This window comes from Ischnura elegans (assembly GCF_921293095.1).
Source record: "Ischnura elegans chromosome 13 unlocalized genomic scaffold, ioIscEleg1.1 SUPER_13_unloc_3, whole genome shotgun sequence".
NCBI classification, from domain to species: domain Eukaryota; kingdom Metazoa; phylum Arthropoda; class Insecta; order Odonata; family Coenagrionidae; genus Ischnura; species Ischnura elegans.
In genome coordinates this window covers 1,636,870-1,659,499 of record NW_025791659.1, presented here as the reverse complement: position 1 = coordinate 1,659,499, position 22,630 = coordinate 1,636,870, and the positions used below count along the sequence as shown (strand labels likewise).

The following is a 22,630-nucleotide window of genomic DNA, read 5'->3' as shown; positions in this document are numbered from 1 at the left end:
CCTCTCTTCATCGACAGATAACATGCCATTGGAGATAGTGTGGCCGAGGAATGCGAAAGACCTTTGGGCAAGTTTCAGCTTGTCTGAGTGGAGCGTTAAGCCAGCAGCTCTCAGTTTGACGAAGACAGCTTCCACATCACGAAGGTGTTGCTCAAAGTCCCTCGAATAAATACATAAGTCATCAACATATGGAAAGACACAAACATATTTGAGATCACCCAAAACCAGGTCCATTAGTCTACAAAAGACTTGAGGAGAAACTGTGAGACCGAAGGGAAGTCGATTATATTGATACAGTCCGACTGGCGTGACAAATGCCGTGTATTGTTTAGAGGTTTCAGACAGAGGAATTTGATGAAAGGCAGATTTTAAGTCTATTAGAGTAAAATATTTCGCCTGCGACAAGTACTGGAAGGCATTCTCTACGTTTGGAGTAGGGAAATTATCAACTTTCACCAGCTTATTGAGACGTCTGTAATCCACTACTAGGCGATCGGTGCCATCCTTCTTGGGAATAATAAAGGCAGGACTTGACCACTGGGAAAAAGAAGGTTCAATGATCCCTTCGTCCATAAGTTTTCTCAAATGTTGCTTCAATGAGGTAAGTTTGGGTGGAGACAGAGAGTAAGGTGTGGAACGAACTGGTTGATTTGAATTCAGCTCTATGTCATATTTCAAGAGCCGGGTAACACCTAATGTCGAACAAATGACGTCCGGGAAACGTGATAATAATATCGTCATCTGTTTTTCGGAATTAGCCGAAGTGTCAGAGGGCGAAAATGAGTGAATTTCAGATGCAATTGGGGAACTTTCATCCGCGCTAGCCATGGAAGTAGCCACGCAGGTTTGATAGAAATCCTCGCTATGGACGGAATATTTGTCGTCCTCGACATCGTATTCACGGAGAGTTGTCTCATTGTGAACGTGTCGGTTACAAAAGGGATATTTACAATTAGGTGAACTGGCGAAACAAAAACCATTCGGGTGAATGATAATTGACGCCGTATTGATCAAATCTTGTCCAAGGAGACATGTGGGAGAGAGGGGCGAGAGATAGAATTGATGAAACCACGAGAAAGACTTGATTTTGATCCGTAGCGAAACCTTGCTGGTGAGAATAACTTCATCGCCCGATAAGGTACGTAATATTTTCCGACAACCCTGAATTCGACTAGCTCTCGGCTTAGACGGAAGGGCGTTCCAGAAAGTTTCATTGAGAAGCGATAAAGAAGAACCGGTGTCAAGCAGGGCACTACAGGGAACTCCGTGAACCTGGACGTGAATAAGGGATTTAGGCAGGTATTCGTCAATGAGGGCAAGAGTCAGTTGAGGACGGTTTGTCCTTTCTCGGGCATTCAATTCGCGGATTCTTTTACGACAAACTTCTGCGAGATGACCCCGTTTGTGGCAGTAGTTACATGTCCGGGAAACTTGGCTCGAAGAAGGAAAATGCACTATAGGACGAGAATTAGAATTAATAGAATTATGGAACTCGGCTCTATTCATGAGCTTTTTACTCGCATGAGTGAGAAGTTTTTCCATTTCATTCAGCGTCGTAGGCTGCTGGGAGAAAATTAACGCGGACTCCGTAATTGGATTTAAACCATCAATTACTAACTCTAGGAGTCGACTATCATTGTATCTGATCCCGAACGCCTGATTAGCTGATACTATAGAATGGAAGTAATCGCGAGGGTTTTCATGCGGGGATTGAAATCTTTTTAACTTGAGGTTGACCATGCGGTCGAACTCTCGTTTTGAGACGAAGGTGCCCCAAATTTCGTGAATTATTTGATTCCAAGGAGAATTCCTGCGAATCACGTCCAACCAAAAAGGACGACAGTTAGACGGTATTTTAGACAAGAGCAGAACATATACGTGAGACGGGGTAGATAAACCCAGTGACAACAATTCCGAAGTCTTACAAATGAAATGAAACCAGTTATCAGCCGATGAACATGGAAAAGAAGGAAATTCATCGATCAGCTGACGAACGACACATACACGATCAGAACTTGGTAGATCCGCTAGGGGACCCGTTTCTAACACACCGGCTCGGACATCTGAAACGGCGTTGGCTTCAGTGTCTGTCGTATTTGACTCATTACGAGAATTAGTGAGCATTCTGTTTCGACGATCGGATGACGTGGTATTATAAACGCGAGCATACACGTTCTCTTCGTCGTCGGACGGCATGACCACAGTCGTGACACACAATGTAAAAAAGTGTAGACAGCGTAGCGTAGCGGACGACGCGGCTGGGGCCACTACAGCGCATTCTGCGGGCGTTTTCCGTAAACTAGCACCCTCCCCTACCGTACCCCCTCCCCTCCAGTCCCCATTCCACTTTTATTCTTGCTTTGCGTGTTGCATGCGGTAGGGATACTATGCGGGATATCATTTAAATAAAATCACAACATGTGCAAAGCAAATGCCCATTTATTTCATAAAAGTTCACATAAAAGTCACTCACCTGCCAAATACAATGAATTGAATTAGTATATAAATAAACACTATACACAGGATGGCGAAAGCCTGACAAGAATCTATCTATGCCTCACTGGTGTACGCATAAGTCCTCGTACCCACAGCGAACTATAATTCCTCAGTGTCATCACAAATTACGGGATAAGAACACCACAAAGAAAATTCCTTTACCAGTGGCCACTTCACTGCACTGAATATGAGATTGTTGAAAAACAAAAATTCGTAAGCAAAATCAAGATCACTATACAAGCGTTAATGGGCTGAATATACGTGACTTTTTCGAAAATATAACGTTGTCAACCACTTCACACACCACACGCAGGCTTGAAAACTTGATGTAGAGATAATTAAGTTAAAATAGAATCAACAACTATATACGAACAACGCCTAAAACCGTACATCGCGAGAACACAAGATCTAACCGGCCCACAGTAAGTAGCTGTTTTCCTAACGATCAAAACTTTCGAAATGAGGAGACGAAATTTCATTGGCCGATTCATGATTGGTCAATGGGTGAGACAGAGGAAGCACACATATTTCATATTTCCTATTTATTATTAAAGATACCAACTGAGTGACATTACACAAGTTATGAAATAATTTTTTACGCAATAATATTTATTAATCAAAAATAATCTTACGAAACGATAGCGTTAGTTCAAGAAAACGCCCGTCAGACTGTTGTGTCGCACGCTGTCAACAGTTCGCCCGCCTTGTGCCAAAGCCCTGGGCATGACAACGAAAGAAAACCGACAGAGAAGGACCACACTAAAGATTTGCTAAAATACATGGAACCCCACTTGAGAAAATCACACGCAGAGAAGGGCAGAAATTGACTACGAGAAAATACCAGAAAGGAAACTTGGCAAACATCTTAATCTCACTCACCAGAAACAACGACAAGCATTACAAAGAAACAATATGACACAGTGAGAAATGAATTAAACCTTGCATCACTACGCACAAAGGGCTCAATTAACAAAAAGACCCATAAACCACAACCATAAAGACAGTTCAACCAGAACATCCTGGTCACGGCACCAATTTGCAACGTACGAAATGGTTTCGTAGTCGCTCAAATTCGAACTGACTAGGTTGGGAGACAGACGGGGTCAGAATTAAATGAATACAAGACAGCCCTTCAGAATTACCACATTGTCCCACAAGGGAACGCATATATTGAACTAAGAATAGAATACATAGTGCCCTTAGGCGAAATACCGTAATACAATCATTTGCAATCTTGCGGCCGTAGACGGGTTGAGACAGGAAAAGTTCGTCACTGCAGAGCTCCGAGTCGGTGCGTGTCCGAGAGAGAAGAAAGAGTCCCAGAGCTCCTAGTCGGTGCATGTCCGAGAGAGAAGAAGAAGGGAGTCCGCCCACCTGCCAAAAACTGCCGGCACGCATTGAGGGGAAGTCCCTAGACTAGCGTAGGGGGGGGAGAGAGGGGAAATGCTGAAGCGTGGAAGATGACAGCGATTGGCTGGCGGGATTTTTAAATTGGAGTTTCACTATTTTGAGACAAGATTTTGGCACAAGACTTGCTGCGGATGTTGCAGAAATAAAGCAACTCTCGTTTTTTTTTGTACATATGTACCAAGAGACTCTTTGCCAAGAGGGACATTCAAATTCGCCGCACGAGTAGGGTTACTCCTACGTGCTGTTTCGCATGTGACTCTTAAGTGAACGACTCTGAGTGAAAGATTAATTTGGCGGATTCTGCGTGAAAAAGTCTCTTCTGCGTGCGTTTGTATGTGTCTTACCACATAGCTTCTCCTGTAAAAAGAATTATCGCACACTCTGCACGACTAAGGCTTCTCTCTCGAGTGTATACGAAAATGTGTCTCTAAGTGGTTCTCATTCGAGAAAGACTTTACACACTCGTGTCATGATTTAAGGCCTCTCTGTCGTATGCATACGCATGTGACTCTTGAGATTACCCTTCTCAGTGAAACACTTGCGGCAAATGCTACAAGAATACGGTTTATCCCCCGTATGCGTACGAATATGTCTAACTAAGTCGCCCTTACCCGTGAAAGACTTTTCACACTCGTTGCATGAAAAAGGCTTCTCTCCCGTGTGTGTTCGCATGTGACTCTTTAGAGTACTCTTCCGAGTGAAAGATTTCATGCAGATTCTGCATGAGTGGGGTTTCTCTCCCGTGTGCGTACGAATATGTCTAACTAAGTCGCTCTTATACGAGAAAGACTTTTCACACTCGTAGCAAGAATACGGTTTATCGCCCGTATGCGCAAGAATATGTCTAACTAAGTTGCTATTTTTCGAGAAACACTTTCCACACTCGTTGCAAGAAAACAGTTTTTCTCCCGTGTGCGTGCGTACATGTCTAACTAAACTACTCTTATCCGAGAAACACTTTCCACACTCGTTGCAAGAAAACAGTTTCTCTCCCGTGTGCCTACGTATGTGTCTAACTAAACTACTCTTATCCGAGAAAGACTTTTCACACACGCTGCATGAATAAGGCCTTTCTCCTGTGTGGGTACGTATGTGTGCGTAGAGAATGTTTTTCCTAGAGAAGGACTTGCTACACACCTTACATATAAAAGGCTTCTCTACTGCGTGTGTTCGCGAGTGACTCTTGAGAGCGCTCTTCTGAGTGAAAGATTTCTCGCAGATTCTGCACGAAAACGTTTTCTCTCCCGTATGCGTACGTACATGTGTAACTAAGTTACTCTTATACGAGAAAGACTTGTCACACTCGTTGCAAGAAAACAGTTTCTCTCCCGTGTGCGTGCGTTCATGTCTAACTAAGTTGCCTTTAATCGAGAAAGACTTTTCACACACGCTGCATGAATAAGGCCTTTCTCCTGTGTGTCTACGTACGTGTGCGTAGAGATTGTTTTTCCTAGAGAAGGACTTGCTGCAGACCTTACATATAAAAGGCTTCTCTCCCGTGTGTGTTCGCGAGTGAATGTCTAGATGACCTCTATGAGTGAAATACTTGCAGCAAGTGCTACAAGAATACGTTTTTCCTCCTGTGTGTGTAAGTTTGTGTACGGTGAGGTCCCTTTTCTGAGTAAAGGACTCAGTGCACTCGCTGCATGAATATAGTCTCTCTTCCTTTCTCGGACCCACTTGATTGCGTACATTTCTAATGCTAGATGACTTTGAAGATAAACTTTGTGTAGTTGATTTCTCTCCTACTGTGAAACTTCTCGTCAATAGTCTTGTATTTGTCTCATCCCCTTTTCCTCCACTGGTTTCCTTGTTGAGCACATTTTCTTTTGGCACAGGCTCTAGTCTTTTCCTATCCAGCCCACTTAAAGTCTTTGAGATGGTAGGCTCGCATGAACTACTGTGTCCGCTTGATGGAAGTGCTTCCGGAGACACATCTACGATTGATGATTCTGCTGCGGCATCAAAATTATGAGCAACAAAATGAATTGTCATGTGTCTGATTAGCTCATTTTTCATTTTGAACACATCACTGCAGTAGAAACAATGATGTGAATCTTCGTTTGAACTGTAACTGTTCCCTGGATTTTTGATCAAGCAATTTAGTACCTCGTTCTTGCCTCCCACGATGGTCTCACAGCCACTTCTGTCATTTCTACTTATTCTGATAAATCTAAGGTTATGCGAGGTATTTGGTGCATCACAACCACTTTTCTCCCCAACAACAGCCATTTCGGATCCACCTCTGCTGCTTTTAAGTAATTCAAAGTCTTTGTTATTACACTGCCTGTCATCAAGAATTGAGCAACTTGATATATCATAAGTTTCAGAATCACCACATTTTTCCAAGTCTTCATCTATCAGATTTTTCTCTATCTCTTCATGGGATGATCCAGCCTTGGAAATAACTTGTGTCGCCAAAGGTGTGGTACTAATGCATTCATCAATTGAATTATTCCTTAGATTTCCTTCTGCAAGCAGATATGAAGTGGATGTTGTTTGCTCGGGCATTTTTTCGGCAGCCGGGACCCCTAGAAAAGAGTTCAAAAGGCAACTAACACAGTCAAACATGAAATTTAAGACTACAACATCTTCTATTTATAGTCCATTGAATGGATGGAAAAATGCACAAGTCAGGTGGTACAATTGCTGCCCAAGTTGGACTTGAACTTAGAGACTCGATATAAATGAATGGAGGGGAAAAGAACACATAGCATAAAAATGATGAGGGCAACAAGGGTGTAGTAGAACAAAAAAGACGAAATCGTGAGTTAAAATGCTACGCATACAAATAATCAAGCACACACATACGCATCACACATATGACTTCCAAATGCAGAAAAAGAATAAAATTAGACCCCTTTCAGAATTCGTCCTTTAAAAAAGGAAAAATATTTTTCTTTTCAATCGAATATTTAACCCCTCAACGCCGTCATGCGAACCCAGTACGCTTCCTGACCTTTCAGAATTTCTACCGTCTTTAGGAATTTTTCTCCGCCATTTGTTACATTTTAAAGTACAACTAATTGCACTATATTTTAAAGGAATGTTTTTTCTTTCCAATCAAATATTCAAAATATTTTTATGACTTCAGGCTTTTTTGTAACGTTACGATGAAGATACGTTTAAAACCTGCGAGTTGATGAATTTAGTCTAAAAAATCACCGTCTCTCTTCAGTCATACTGTGTTGAAAAATGCTGCCTATTCTGCAATTGAAGCGTCAAGAAGGGTCAACTTCTTTAGCATGATATACTATATCTTCCTAATTAGCTCACTGCCTTCTATCTGTCTTCTCTTTGCGTGTCATCACCTCGAGCCCCAAGTGTGTTTGGTCCGCCGCGTCCATCCTAAGCCAGGGGGCCATGTGCTTCGCCCTGCGTTTCTTTGTTTATTCTTTCAGCAATCACAGTAATCAACGAAGATAAGAGGCCCTATGAACAGTCAGCATATACTAGGACCACTTGAGATTCTTTCTCAACTCGTGATGGAGTTTTGAAACCACTCGTTTCAGTCCACTAGAACCATTCGTGCTGCGTGGTGTTCTTTCAACTAGTGTGTCAGAATTCTCCTCGTGTGCAGTTCCAGTGAGTGGCTATTTTTACAATAAGGGATCCCTATCGTGGCTTCAACTAGTAGAAAAAGATTGCTAATTCCAAGTGACGAAGAAATAATTGAATAATTACTTGCGAGTGATGCAAACGAAAGTGTAAGTTCGGAAAGTTATAGAGAAAATTATTTCAATGATCGCTCTGAAATTGACGAGCTACAGCCTGTTTACGATGAAATTGAGGATACTGATGGAGCGGAAAGCTTTGTGTGGGAAGGAATGAGAAATTATAAAGGTAACAGGGAACCATTTGTAGGTGGTTTTGTACCTCAAGACGAAGCAAAAAATTTGCCCAACGCTGTAGATATTTTTCAGTTATTTTTCGATGAAGAATTCATTCATGTTATTGTTCTAAAAAACAATCGTTATGCTGAGCAACGGGTTTCATCAGGTGATCCCACATTTTCAAGGAAGTCGAGAATAACCGCTTGGAAACCAGTGACAGAACAAGAGATATACGTAACACTGGGATTATTCATGCTCATGGGAATTGTGCAGAAGCCAAAATTACGGACATACTTTTCAAGAAAGAGAGTTATATCTACCCCAGCTTTCGGAAATTTAATTTCAAGGGACCGATTTGAGATCATTTGTACATTTCTTCATTTCCACAATAATGAAGATAACCATCAACAGATTCCTCCACATCTAAAAAAATCTCTCCCGTTATTTCACACCTAAATGAAAAATTTCAGACATATTTTTTACCAAACTGCAACATTTCAATTGACGAATCGTTGACGCTATGGAAGGGCAGGCTAACCTTCAAACAAAACATTCCTCTGAAGGCATCAAAGTTTGGGATCAAGACCTATGAGCTTTGTGATGCAAATACCGGCTACCTGTGGTTATTTCTGGTGTATACTGGTAAAGACACAATATTTCAATCGAAAATTACTCCAGATAACTCAAACAAGACAACAGAAATAGTTTTAAACCTGGTTGAACCACTGCTAAATCAAGGACGTTGTGTTTCGATGGACAATTTTTATGATTCTCCTTCCCTTGCAAAACTGCTGAAACGTAAATAAAGGACTGACTGTGTTGGAACCTTGAGGTTGACTCGAAAGGATGTCCCAAAATACGAAAAGGCGAAGAAACTGCAGAGGGACGAAATATGTGGACGCCACTCTGGGCCTGTTGTTGTTTTCATATGGAGGGACAAAAAAATTGTGTCAATGATCTCCACATTCCACAATGATGATATGGGATCGGTATTGAAAGGCAAAAAAGAGATTCGGAAGCCTGTTTGTGTGATAGATTACAATGAATTCATGGGTGGGGTGGATCTCAAGGACCAGTTGCTGCATTCCTACCTAATAGAAAGAAAACGCCACAACAAGTGGCATATGAAGTTATTTAGGATACTATTGAATGCCGCAGTCCTAAATTCATATATCATCCACAGGGAAAATACGGATAAAAAATTGGACCACCTATCATTTCGTGTGCACTTGGTCGAGAGATTATTTTTGAAATATGCAACCCCATATGGACAGTTTGTACAAGGCCGTCACTCCTTAAACAATTAAGTGCCAAGACTCACCGAGAGACATTTCCTGAGGAGAATTCCTGCAACTGGGAAGAAATCAAAGCCTCAAAAGAGGTGTGCAGTTTGTGCCAGGCATGGGAAAAGGAGAGACACCGTTTACTGGTGTGAACAATGTGCAGTGGGATTATGCTTGGATTGCTTCGAACCATATCACACTAAGCAGAATTACTAAGGTAAAGTCATTTAAAGATTTCCATATAGTAGTTTGAAACATCAAAATGTAATTGCCTATATAAAATGACTCGGTAATGATAGAACTCAGTCGAAGAAATGCGTGAACGCATGAATTTTCATGATGGTTATCATTTCGTAAACATCCAGTCAATTGATTAGTAAATGTTTATCCCCGAATTACTTAACTAGATAATGTGATTATTTAAAAAAATGCATAGTATGTTGGAGATCTCAGACCTTAAACGAAACAAACTGCAAAGCGTTAAAAACCTTAAAAATTATTCATTGGGTTTAGATAACGAGATATAAGAGATAAATACGACTATAAATAACTATTCAAATCGTTAGAAAAATTGGCGTATGGTAACATACTTCTTCACAAAGGTTTGCAAAAAATTTCATCGATATCGATAGAGTTAGAAGAAAGCTATAAATTATTTAATGGCAGCATGCCAAAAAGACGAAATCGTTTGAATCTCATCCGGCCGCTGGGTTGGTATTTAATTAAATGCCCGCCGCACTTCAGGGGTTAACGAGCCCAGTTGTCACGCCTAGGACCCGGGGACAAGCCACATGTTAAAATAAGATTTTCAGTAAACTAAACGCGAATATTGACAAAAAACAAGCTTTTCTAATATAAGAGTGCATTAAGAAAGTTAAAAAAATCAAATTAAAAATTTCATTCAATTCTAAGATCCAGCTTTTGGACATTCGCCTTGTCAGAATTAGTTAAAAATCTTTTCTCGGAAGAGCTATTTTCAAAACACTCACCCTCTGCCTCTATCATAGACTCCATGGTCGTTGTAGGATTTTGAATCAGCTCCCTATTGTCCATAATGGTAGGCTGGAAGTAAGCAGATATAAGATTTACAAATTAAATTTCTAAAAAAATTAAACAAGAATCTTCATTTCCTGTGAATCTTATATGCTTAATACAAAAACAAATTAAGTGACAACACCAACACTAACCCTAAACACTCTCCAACAATATACTGTCCTAAATACTAAAATATAAACTCCTTTCCAGGGAAAAGGTGTAGGCCAAAAGAATAAGCAAAATACAAGGTACAAATATTGTGGGGCAACATGTTTTCATCAGAGTTAGTTCTTCTATTCTTGACTATATAGGGGAATTTCTTCATGAATCTTCTGAACTAGAGGGGGGGAGAAGTCATATGGGATAACAGTTTTACTTATCGGCTCTCCATCATGGATGGGGATGACGCCCTCGACTGTCTCCTGCAGGGGGAATTAACCATGGGCTGAGAGAATATTTAATTCAAGGTGTCGTGGGTTGACCTTATTTCTCTTGGCACGGCAAATCTACTATTCAGTTCTCCTATTTCTTCTTCTTCGCCACTCTTCACCTCACAGTCTAACCTCCACGATTCTCTTCTCTTTCTACCTCTCCTCCACCTGGCAGGCAACACACCATCAGCTGTCGGGCATAGCCTTTGGCTGCAACATGTAGCCGTGTTTGATGAGTCTCTTCCAGCTGAAATTCGTCCGTATTTTATTAACCAGAGAGTGTTAGTTTCCGGAGGTTGGGGCACCTGGAGGAAACTTAGGAAGAAGCGGGTTTTTCATAGAATACTCGCCATGGGTCAGGGGGATTGCCAAAGCATGTTCTCATTTTGTAGAAGGAAGCGGTGCAGGTTCTGTCACCCTCCATTCGCTGCACACGGGTGTTGTTTGCAGGGGATTGGGAAAAATGTGGACCTTTCACTGATCGCGTACACATCATGGAAAAACCACAAAATGGGAAGTGGGGAATCGCGGGGGGAGGGGGAAACACTCAGCATTCCATTCAATCTTTGCTGTATACACACGAACACATAATCACACACGATATTGAAGCAGTTCGCCTTATCTTGTGAATGTGGATTAAAAGTTACTCATGAAAAATGCCAAGTGGTAACGGTTACAATACATTTTGCCAATTTTTGAAAATAATGATAAAGTTCTCACAATTTGGGATCAAGTGCCCGTGTTTACAGTACTACAAATTCAGGATTTCCCCAAACATCACTTTAATCCATTTATCCCAAGCATTGCATAAACACAACATTATTGAATGGTAATTATTACAAAAATCCTTTATGCAGGATAATTTTTTCTCAGGTTTTCTGAATTTCTGATATATCTTTCAGCTATTTTTGTAAAAATTTTCATTAAAATAATAATTTTCATCTTACTTCAAAATTTGCCCATTTCGAAGCTTTGAAATACTACAAATTGTAAATGTTATTTTAATAATATTTATTGAGTTATCCTACTAGAGGTAATTTTTTCTCTAAGTTCTGTTTATTTATTCATCATGTTTATTTTTGTCATAAACTTTCGCTATTCCTGGTATGAATGTGGTTGTTGTAAATGATGTTGTGTTTACTCAGTGATGGGAATTCTCTGGTAGACCAGAAGGCTGTTCTCAAAGCATAACAAAACTTATCAGTATGGCTTTTAATCGACATCGTAGTCTCTCGGAGGCAGTTAAGCAGCATTTTGGCACTCACAGGTTGTGAGTTTATAAAGTAAAGCGAGAATAGCATTTCCTATTCCAAGGTGGCCATCGGTATCAACTTTACATCAAACCGTCTGGTACTTCGTAGAGTCAAACTGTTAGGCGCACACATATGGAACCAATACAGGGCAATGTCATTCCCATGTCATTAAGTGGAAGTATTTCTTTGTGCATGTTAAATTCAGCTTCAGATGCATTCAGTTTCAGAGACGGTAGAATGAGAGGGTGAGCACCGTATTAGTCAAAGCAGGATTGTGATGGAAGGTGGAGCCTCTAGTAACTCTTTGGAATTTTGTCCGTGCAATCCTGAGTTACCTCTCTTTTCTTCTAACTAACGGGGAATTCTACTATTTGTTTGACAGGTCAAAACATATTTTCTAAGTGCAATGGCATGATAACTCTGTCACCGCTGTTGCTTCAAATTACTTATGGAACCCATAGTAAAGATGAAAAGGTATTCACAAAGATTCCTGAAGAAAATCGAAATGTCATCCACGATTACAATCAGGGAATGGGATGGGTAGATTTACTCGATAATTATGTTCCATGTTATCACATCCACATTAAGGGAAAAACACCTCTACTCTAAACAGGGGTTGATAGTGCAGTGGTTAACCCATGGTGATTTTACGCTTAAGTTATGGGAAAAGAAATTCCTTTGTTAGAATTTCGTTCAAGATTGTAAAATTTTACTGAGGTAAGAAATCATTTCCAATGCAATTGCTGATGACATTTAACATAAAAATCTGTGCCCAATGGCAGGACACCTTAGGAAAAATGACATACCCCAGCATGCTCGTCAAGGGAGAATAGGGCATTTCATCCTCAGCCACACTCATAATTCCCAGCAAAGATGTCGAGTGTGCAAATGAAAGATAAGTTATGTTGTGAAAAGATATGTTTAATTCCAGGAGAATTTTATTGAATATTACATCAGAAAATACGGTGAAAAATAAAATATGCAACCTAAATTTTGAAAAGTTCTTTTTTGTTTTTATTTTCTGGAGTTTTCCCAGCATTGTGTAAATGCAACATTATGCAAATCATATATTATGATGTTTATAATCATTTTTACTGAAAATTAATCTTAATTAGGTTAAAATAAACACAAAATACCAAGTAACCTAAGGTAAAATCCCTACATGCAGTCTGGGGAATAATGGCTGAATTGAATGTGAATTTCATGCATACCTCAGTGGCACCAGTCTCCTTGGGAGATAGTTCTTCTTTGGCCAAAACCAGCATAGAGTCAAGGTCTATCTCGATGGCTGCAGTGCCTTCACCATCCACCTCCTCACCATGGGAAGATATTGAGGTCTGTGCCTGCATATGAGTCCAAAATCAGCATCATTAATGACAGAGATACAGATATACATATAGAAATAGCTTCATTAGTTCGTCAAAAAAAAAATGACTCCCAAATATAGCATTGATAACAATCAACACACCACCTCAAAAAATTCACCTGTTAATATTCACATGCACACCTTGTATGTTACATTTATGTGCACTAAATTGTACTATAATTATAATGTACCACAATGCTCAAAAAAGGAAATAACTCATCTTCTCAAGAAAATGCAGGATTAGTATCCAGTAAAAAAAACACAACTCATGTGGGAATAATAATTTTTCTAACACTTGAAAGTGTGACTGAGACTTTGGTTTAATTTTAAATGCTTCAAAATATTGTTGCCCTCATCATTCTTCACTTTGAGTTATCTTACACACATGCAAAATGCATTTGTATTCCGTGGATTGTATCTGCTAGATGTTTTACATCATGATGAAAATTCTTAATAATCTTTTAAAATATAGAATCACATAAAATTCAACTCTGGGCAAATCGTTCAAAAGAGTACAGAAAAAAAATACAAAGCATGCTTTGCTGAGAGATGGGTGAGATGTGTTCACTCACATGCCAAGAGTCCATCATACTGTTAGCTCATCCTACTGCAATGCCTGGACTTATTACCAACCTTGAATTTCCATGGTAGCCTTTTAAAATTCTTCTGCGTTTTGCAGATGATAATCATAGTCCCTGCTTTATATGACTATTACCCTAGCATTATTTCATCTACTAAGGTTACTATGATGATCCGAGGAGTTGTGATTCCATATGTTGGTATAGCAGTTTTTAATTCTGTAGTGAGCCAGGCAATAAATAGCTTAGGAGTATAAAGGAGCAATTCATAGCTTGCAAACAATAACGGAGAGTTTTTCTCATTTCACTGCCTATCTAACCTTAAGTATAGTGGGTATCATACCTCCCTCTTAACATACAAAAAGTAAGCCTAAAACGACCATAAACATGCTATATTCATAACATTTTGATATTTGGTGCTTTTTTAAGGGTGCTTCACAGGTATTAACAGTATTAAATGCGTATAACTTTATGCAAACGAATATAACTTTTTAAGGTACTTATATTATTATGTAATTTAAATAAAATTTAAGGTTTACCAATGCATGTGACTCAACAGTGTATGCAACCAGCTCCACACTAACTGATCTCAATAATATTTATGTGTATTCCACAAAATCTTAGTTCTCCATACCTGGGTGTAAAACTTGATAATAAAGTCTCCTTGGAGGAACATATTCAAAAGCTGTGCAGAAATATGATCTCTACTTGTGTTCTGATTCTATCAGATAAACTGTAGACATTCATGTTTTATTGTCAATTTATTATGGTGAATTCTACCTGAATGTGATGTTTAGTATCCTCATCTGGGGCACTAGACCCGATTATAAAATAATCTTCAAAATTCAAAAAAGGATACTGCAGCTCTTAGGTAAAATGTCTCCTCACACAGCATGCCACCCTCCACTTCAAAAATTAACTATATTACATCACCCCTTTGTGTTCATGTATACTGCGACTGTTTGTGCAAAAACCTATATTCATAGTTATGACGATTTCTTCATAAACTTTTTTTTCTTTCTTCATTAGTACTGTTTTTGTATCTTATATACTCCTTGACATGTCTTATGTTTGTCCAAACAAATCACTGGACCAATTAAAATATTATTACTATTATTATGATTACCTGATCAGAGGCATGGGACACGAGGTCATTTGTGGCCCCATTGGTGCTTTCATTGTGTACATATCCTCCTCCATCATCACTGAACTGATCTGCTTTTACAGAAGGGGACCCACATCTTCCCATGCCACTCTGAGGAAAAAATAAAATTCACACCTCATTTAAACAGGATTTCACCAATTTCTATTAGAAGCAAAAAGATCAAAGCAAAACATAAACATAGGGTGTATGCATAACTGGAACATTCCCTGATTAGCTATTCTGATACCAGAGAGGAAGGCGGGATAAATTTATGGACTGACAAAATATGGCCCATTAAGTTACTCTGCCTTTTCAATTAGCCATAGGAAAACCTTCCTTAGAAGGAACAACAAATTTATCGGCAACAATTTGAGACATCATGGTCTCATGACATCATTATGGACAACCAAAAGTCATTGTCTACATGTGCAGAAGTAGTGCAAAAAAGTTGAGTTCATCCATTAAAGGTAATCATTATATTTTATTTCAATCAAAGTTGAATATATAACAGGCGCCATTAAAATCAGCTCAGAGAAAGAAATTGATGCCTCTCAACAACCACCCTGGTTTGCCAACATCTAATACCCTTTCAAAATATGGTGAAGGACAAATCCTGAGTCCTCCATATAATTTACTCCATACAGTTCTCACCACATCCACATCTGCTACAATAAGAATATGCCTTATATAAATCCCTTTTTGGGAGCAATTAATGTTTGGTAGATTTGGCTAGAAACTGCATCACCTTTTCGCGTGACAATACAGCCAACCAGAACATACACAACAGGATTTATCATTCACCATGAAAGCCTTTTCTCATTTGGAACAATTTCACCAGGAAATGATGATTCAAATAATTAGGGTTACCCAACCACACTATGATCGGTTATCTACTGATCATGACATCACAATAATGCAGGGTGAGAGTACCAAATGCTACAATAGGTAGCATGAATTTCACTTGTCTTCCTTCCATTTTGTTGGCACAATATAGAATGAAAAGAATTTCAACATGTCTCTTCATGGATGTGAGGCTTGGATGTTGAGCAGCAGCAGAGAAGTTTAGAGTAGAAGAATTCGAAATATGGTGCAGCCAAAGAATGATGAAGATAAAATGGATGGACCATGCAAGTAACAAGAAAGTGCTAAAAAGAGAGGGAGAAAAAAGAATTCTTCTGAAAACCCTTGGCAGAAGACAGGAACACTTAGTTGACCACATAATGAGACATGATGACCTGATAAAAACAGTCGTAGAAGGACTGCTGGAAGAATATTAAAGGTTATAAATGATGCCAGAGAGAAGAAATATGTCCCAATTAAAAGGTTAGCGGACAGGAGAGCTGCCTTAAACATGTATTACGACTTATGATGATGATCCGTCTTTCTGTTTTGTGGTGACAGGAAGGGAGTGTGGTGTTTCCTTGCTCACAAAAATGGGAAATGCCACGACGTCAGAGCCCTCACTTGCTCAGTGAGAAAAGGTGAGTGATCAGAGTATCTGTATGCCCCAATTCTGTTCAGAACAACGAACCATTCATTTTGAATGATTTCTTCAAGAACGACACAACATGTTAGTTGAAAAAAACTTTTTGGCCAACGGGCCAAAAATTTTGGGACTTTGATTCCCTTAATCTCCCTTGAAAAAGAAACCAGAATCGGTCAGGATGTGCTTGACAAAGCAAACGTGAACTTACCAAGTCGTCAGTTGCCAATGGGTCCAAAGCTTTATTTGAAATTCCATCTGGATCCGGTGTGTTCATCTCAGGATAATTACCTTCACTGAGAGGGTCTTCATTCTCCTCTTTCACAGTTACCTAGAAGATAATGCTGGGTACCAATCAATGGGGTCAAAATAAAAATGTAAATAACTATAAAAGATAACAATAAAACTCTTTCACCTGAGACCACTCAAGCTGGCTGAAATCATGTTTGCACAATATTTTAGTGACAACCTAAAATGAAATGGCAGACATGACCAGTTTACTCTGCACACCTTCGTGTGGAAGGCTTCACAATGTGCTATCCATTGTATAAGTGGGAAAATTCTTCACCTTCCAACTCAAATTATTCCATCCTGTAGAAGCTTTAATTATATTGCAATTTATAAGGCATTATAGCTCGTATTAAAAATGTCCTCAGCACAACAATAGGGACAGAGAGATTAGTGTTTTTTCATTATTTTCAAAGGAGTGCAGTGAAACCCTAATTATCTGTGAATCCACTTTGTGACAGAATTATGTCTTGTGTGCTTCAATCCTGAAACATGAAAATAGTCTCCTATGGCCATAACGCAAGAATCAAGAGGCAGGACTAAACAAATACAGAGTAGGTTTACTGGGACGGAAGTATTCATAGTAGTCAAACGCTCATAGTGGTGAAACTCAAATGGAAACCCATTACAAGCACTCAGATCAGAGGAAGCCTTTGCAATGGATGAAGGTGCTTTGCTAGGGTTTCATCGGTTGAAGTATGTGCACTCACACGACGCAAAGGAAACTGCGAGAGTGGAAGGGACCTTGCAAAACTTCCTTTGGTTGAGAGAGACACATTCACTCTACATATAGGAAACATGCTTCCTTCACGTTTACGTTATCTGTATTGTATTTGTAGATTCAATTACTAAATGAATAAGTTCATTTTGGTCCTTTATTGTGCTTCTCTTGCTTACAAAAATATTAGGAAAGGTTCTGGCTACTTCGTACGTTGATGTCAAGCAGGAAGATTGATTGAAGAAAAAGAGAACAATCTTGAGATTCATCTATGCTGTAGCAAAGACAATAGGCTAGAAAGGAGAAATGAGACAGTCCACCATGGGACTCCTCCTTGGGAAGTGTGACATTTTTCTCACAAGAATGGTGATGTAATAAACTAAGATCAAAGTACATACCTAAGTAGATTAGGGCGGTCAGACTTTTTGCCTCATGTTGTGCAACTGATGGTCACACATAAGGTGACCAGACGTTCGGATTAATCTGGACGTGCCCATTTGGACATGACCTCAATTTAAAAAAATATACTATGAGAACACTTTTATATCTTAACATTTATATTATTTTATCTGCCTATGTAATTTGTTCAGACATCCGGGTTGGTGCAGACATGTCATCCTTTGTAGATGTATGTCCAGTGACTGGGCTGATTTTTGAAGACTAGGTAAATGTCCTCATTTTTGAAAATTATATTATATTAAGTATATTTATCTACTATTAGCAACTCAAAACTTTTCAAAATTTCTAAATATTTCTTCAGCCTACCATGGCAAAATACAACTGCAGAAAGGGCATTTTCCCTAATTTTATCCTTACCGTCCACCGAGAGAAACAAAATAAACATTTCCTCAGCAAAAATTTTAATACAGAACACTGTCAAAAATGCAAAACATCGCTTGAAAAAGTTAGATCCACAAACAAAAAAACAAAATCACAAGGCTAATAATTTCTTTATTCTAAATTATGAATTTGCAATTACGTTTCAAGTGTCCTGCTTTTCCTCAATCCATCCTTTCATTTTATCCCCTTTGCACCTTGACGTTGGGTGGAGCCAACGGGCATTTTTATTCATAGAACACCTGCCAGTGGGTACAGTTGGGATGTTTGTCCGGTATCCAGGTGGATTTTTTATGAGCAGGAAATTGTCCTTTTTATTGAAATTATTGATTATGTGTATAGGAAACCTGATAACGGCTACCTTGCTAGCTGTTAAAAATGCAAAAATTGCAAGATAAAATTAGGTCCACAAAATATATATAAAATTATAGGTGTAATCAATTTCTTTAAATTTTAATTATGAAATTTCCGCTATTTTTCAAGTTGCCTATTTTCCTCTCGTATCATTTAAAAACATTCAGTGCAGAGCAAGTCAATTGACAGGCTCAGCCAGTCAGGCCAGGAGTCCTCTCTCCACCTCTGTCCTGACTGATTAGAGTCCAATCCCAAGTTCTTCGATCGTGTGCATGACCTTCAGCAAGGATCCCTCTTTTAAACCGTGTGCACGATTTGTAAATAGCAGTGATTGAACGAAAGGCATGTTGTGGAAAACTCCCCCTTTGTCTTTCTTATTTTATTGACCAATTCTGACAACTTTCATGAAAATCGCATACATATTGAATGTATTAATAGCTAACTAGCTGCTACAAGTACATAAATTGCTTAAGAAAATTAGATCCACAGAAAAATATATACCTAAATACATGCAGGAAATAAATTTATTGATCCAACTTATAAAATTGATGTTATTTTTCAAGCGGCCTACTTTTCCTCTTATCCCTTTTTAATAGGGTGATGTCCTCCTTTTTTCACCTCATGGCATTCTCCATAGTCACAAAAGCAAGGGTGAATTCCCGTAGAAATGCATTCAGTTACACAGGGCAAGAGCAATTTCGTCATGCAACCTAGTAAATATCTATACATTAAGGTCATATAACTAGGGTTTCACTTTGGATGAGAATAAAACTTACCAACATAGTACCTCTGGATTGATGGGAGTCTGACACAGGAATGTATATTTCAGTCCTTTGGACGGAGCAAGTGAGACGTGAGGTGCCTTGTATCTCATCTTGAATGAAGTCTTTTGTGTCAGCAGAAAACCCCAGTTTGTCATCAGCAGCCTCATCCCCTTGGATACTCTGTGGAGAAAGTAACCGTGATAAACTCACCTTCTTTAATGTCAACAAATGAAGCATAAACCTAATATTGATGAAATAGGATTTTCAATGTGATATCCAGGCATTTGTATAAAAATTGACATGTGTCCCTTAATAAATAACTCAAAAGCTAAACAGCTGCTGAAACCAATTTAGGCAGGAAGACACTCGGAACACTCAGTTCACATAGTGGCCATATCACAACATCCTTAGGGCAACGGAAGCAGAAAATAAATGTTTTTGAATCAATGAAGTATTTTGTATCAGTAGGAAACCCCAGTTCGTCATCAGCTGCCTCATCCCCTTGGATACTCTGTGGAGAAAGTAACTGATAAACTCACCTCCTTCAATGTCAACAAATAAAGCGTGCTCCTAATATTTATGAAATAGGATTTTCAATCTGATATCCAAGCATTTGCATAAAATTGACATGCATCTCTTAATCAATAACTCAAAAGCTAAATAGCTGCTAATCCAAATTAGGCTAGAAGATATGTCGTATTCTCATTTAACATGGTGCCTGTATCACATCCTTGGGGCAATGGGAGCAGAAAATAAATGCTTTAAACAATGGTGTCTTAAAATGTGAACCTATCGAGATTCATTTCTATTGTGATTGACCTCTTGTTTATATGTGCTCAAAAATGAACTCTGGGATAATAGAGGTATATCTCATATGTTGGCCACTTTCTGAGGTGGAAGAGTATGAATCAATCAGCCTGATCCCGGATGGGAGAGTTTTAGAAAAGCGGTAAAGAGAAGGAAAAATAATTCAAAGTCACAAAAAATCATAGAAAAGACAGCAGTCAGAGATACTTGGGACCAGTTTCAATGGGCAAGAGAGCAATGCCTGAACAGCCAATGCACTGAATAGTGTAAGGCACAACAAAGACGATAAAAAGAATCTAAGAAAGTCTAACAGCTCCACATCAATAGGTGGATGAAACCTTAAGAATTTAGGAGACTTTAGTTTTCAAATCACATCACTCAGAAGAGTAAATACTGTTAACATACTATTTGAGCTGTAGGTTTATGTGAAAAAGTTCTTTGCCAAAGGATTTTGCATAAATTTGAATGTGAAACAGAAAAAATTCTAAAAAATCAAATTCATTCCATTCTGTGCTCAAAGATAATTTCTGACTACATAATCAACATTCACTAAACAAAATTTACATAAAAGTGGAATACCAATCCATTCCCTGTACAAAGAAACACAAAAATCTTTCCTGAAAAGGTAAACATCTAGCAAAATCACCTATCTGAAATAATATACAGGTTAAAAAAACAGACCTCCAAATTTATCATAATCATCGAATTGCCCAGTTTCACTAAGCTTCCTTTATTAGCTTCTACCATCTTCCGATTTATATTATAAAAGATAAATGACCTCCTAGCAGCATACGCGGGATGAATTTTGCTGTATTGGAGGCGTGGGAGGGGTAGAAGCGAGCGGGGAGGGGAGGGGATTGGCCTGCGGCTCTTGTATCCGCGACGCTGCGTGGGCGTTGGAATATTTTCTTCGCGGGCGCGGACTCAAATTAGGCATTTTGTGGCTAAACGGTGGCAGATACGTCAAAATGCACGAAATCTTTGCCCTATTAGGGCAGTAACTCGGCAAATTCTATAGGAAATGACCATAAAATACTATATTTTTCGAATTTCGACCTTCCCCCCCTAAATTGCATTTGAGCGAGGGTCAGGGGTTCACCTAGAGGTCTCAAATTTTTCAGGCCTTATTTTTGATCGGTCCCACAACTTTTTTTCATTGGGCCAGATGGATTTGAAAAAAATCGATTTTTCCCATCCGCCCTACTGTACAATGACTGCCAAGGCAATTTTTCGGAATTAGCAACATTTCAGATTTAAAAATATTTCACCCACTTAATTATGTTTAATACATCTGGACTATTCTCCCAATCCTTAAGATATGATTACACCTAATTACCATAGATACATTATGGAGGTTTACAAAAATTACAGCCATGGAAAAGGCCACAATCACAAAAAAGAAGAGAAATGATCCGGGCCAATAAATCTGTCCCAGGCAGTTTTGGATTAAACAGAGAGAGCCGATATATCGACCCGGTGACAGTAAAAGGGTAAATTTAATTCCATAACAAGAATTCCATACATACCTGGGCATTCTCTTCCAGACATGGTTCCTTCTTTGCCCCAATCAGCGTGCACTCCAGGTCTACCGCCACCGCTCCTGTGTCCTGAGCTTCCACCTTTTCCCCTTGGGAAGGAGTTAAGGTTATGGGCTGCAACATAATGCCAAATCATCATTATACATGATTGAAAAAAAAAAAAATGCTTTTGAGAATATGTATTACAAAGAAAATTAAACCTCTCCCAGGTCTACCACCTTATCGTGGTGGAGAGGTTTGAGTGCCCCAATGACCCGGAAAGCTATGCTGGCGGGAGGGTATGCTCCTGGTAGGGCCACCCAAGCCAGACAGGTCGAAGGGTAGGGGACTGACTAAAAACCATCTGAACCAAAATGGAAGTAAATTAAGAGAATTTATAACTTTCAATGAATTAAAAGTAACAAACGCATTTTTCAAGAAAAAAGATATCAATAAATTCACCTGGTCAGCCAGGGGTCACCGATCCCTAATTGATTAAATAATTGTGAACCGAAAATTAGCCTCAAAGATAACTGATACACATGTTTATAGAGGAGCAAATATATGCACCGATCATTTCCTTGTTAAGGCAAAAATACAACTATGGGTAAGGTGGAAAAAGCATAATACGGAAAAGAAACAACGTCAAGTAAAGAAAATCTTCAAAACATACCTTTTGAAGGAGAGTAGTATTCGAAAACTGTACCAACACAGGATTACACAACTGCTCGAACAGATAAAACCAGAACATGACATCAATAAGGAATGGGAAAATCTTAAGAAAGCTATTTTACAAACACCTAATGAAGTTTTGGGCACCAGAAATAAAAAGAAACGGAAAAGAGGTTTAAAAATCTGGAACGAAGAGATTGCACAGGCCATGGAAAATAAAAACAAAGCATACAGAGAATACCTACAGAGAAAAACAGAGGAAATGAAAGAAAAATATCACAGGGTCAGAAACCACACGAAAGCAATAATAAGGAATGCACATATGATATCATGGGATAGATTTATAAGTGGAGTAGAGGAT

General features: G+C 38.9%; 1 protein-coding gene across 1 annotated transcript in view; it reads right to left on the bottom strand.

The window, feature by feature from the left end:
* Window positions 1-3,627: 3,627 nt before the first annotated feature.
* The window catches only part of LOC124172815 (zinc finger protein 569-like), a 36,883-nt gene continuing 17,880 nt past the window's right edge, over window positions 3,628-22,630 (bottom strand). The window contains exons 4-10 of the mRNA XM_046552303.1: window positions 21,607-21,732; window positions 19,286-19,453; window positions 16,524-16,643; window positions 14,812-14,940; window positions 12,953-13,084; window positions 10,012-10,084; window positions 3,628-6,437 (exon numbers count right to left, since the gene is read on the bottom strand). Coding sequence (XP_046408259.1) covers window positions 4,381-6,437; window positions 10,012-10,084; window positions 12,953-13,084; window positions 14,812-14,940; window positions 16,524-16,643; window positions 19,286-19,453; window positions 21,607-21,732 — 2,805 coding nt within the window. The 3' untranslated portion in view covers window positions 3,628-4,380. The remainder of the gene's footprint in view (window positions 6,438-10,011; window positions 10,085-12,952; window positions 13,085-14,811; window positions 14,941-16,523; window positions 16,644-19,285; window positions 19,454-21,606; window positions 21,733-22,630) is intronic.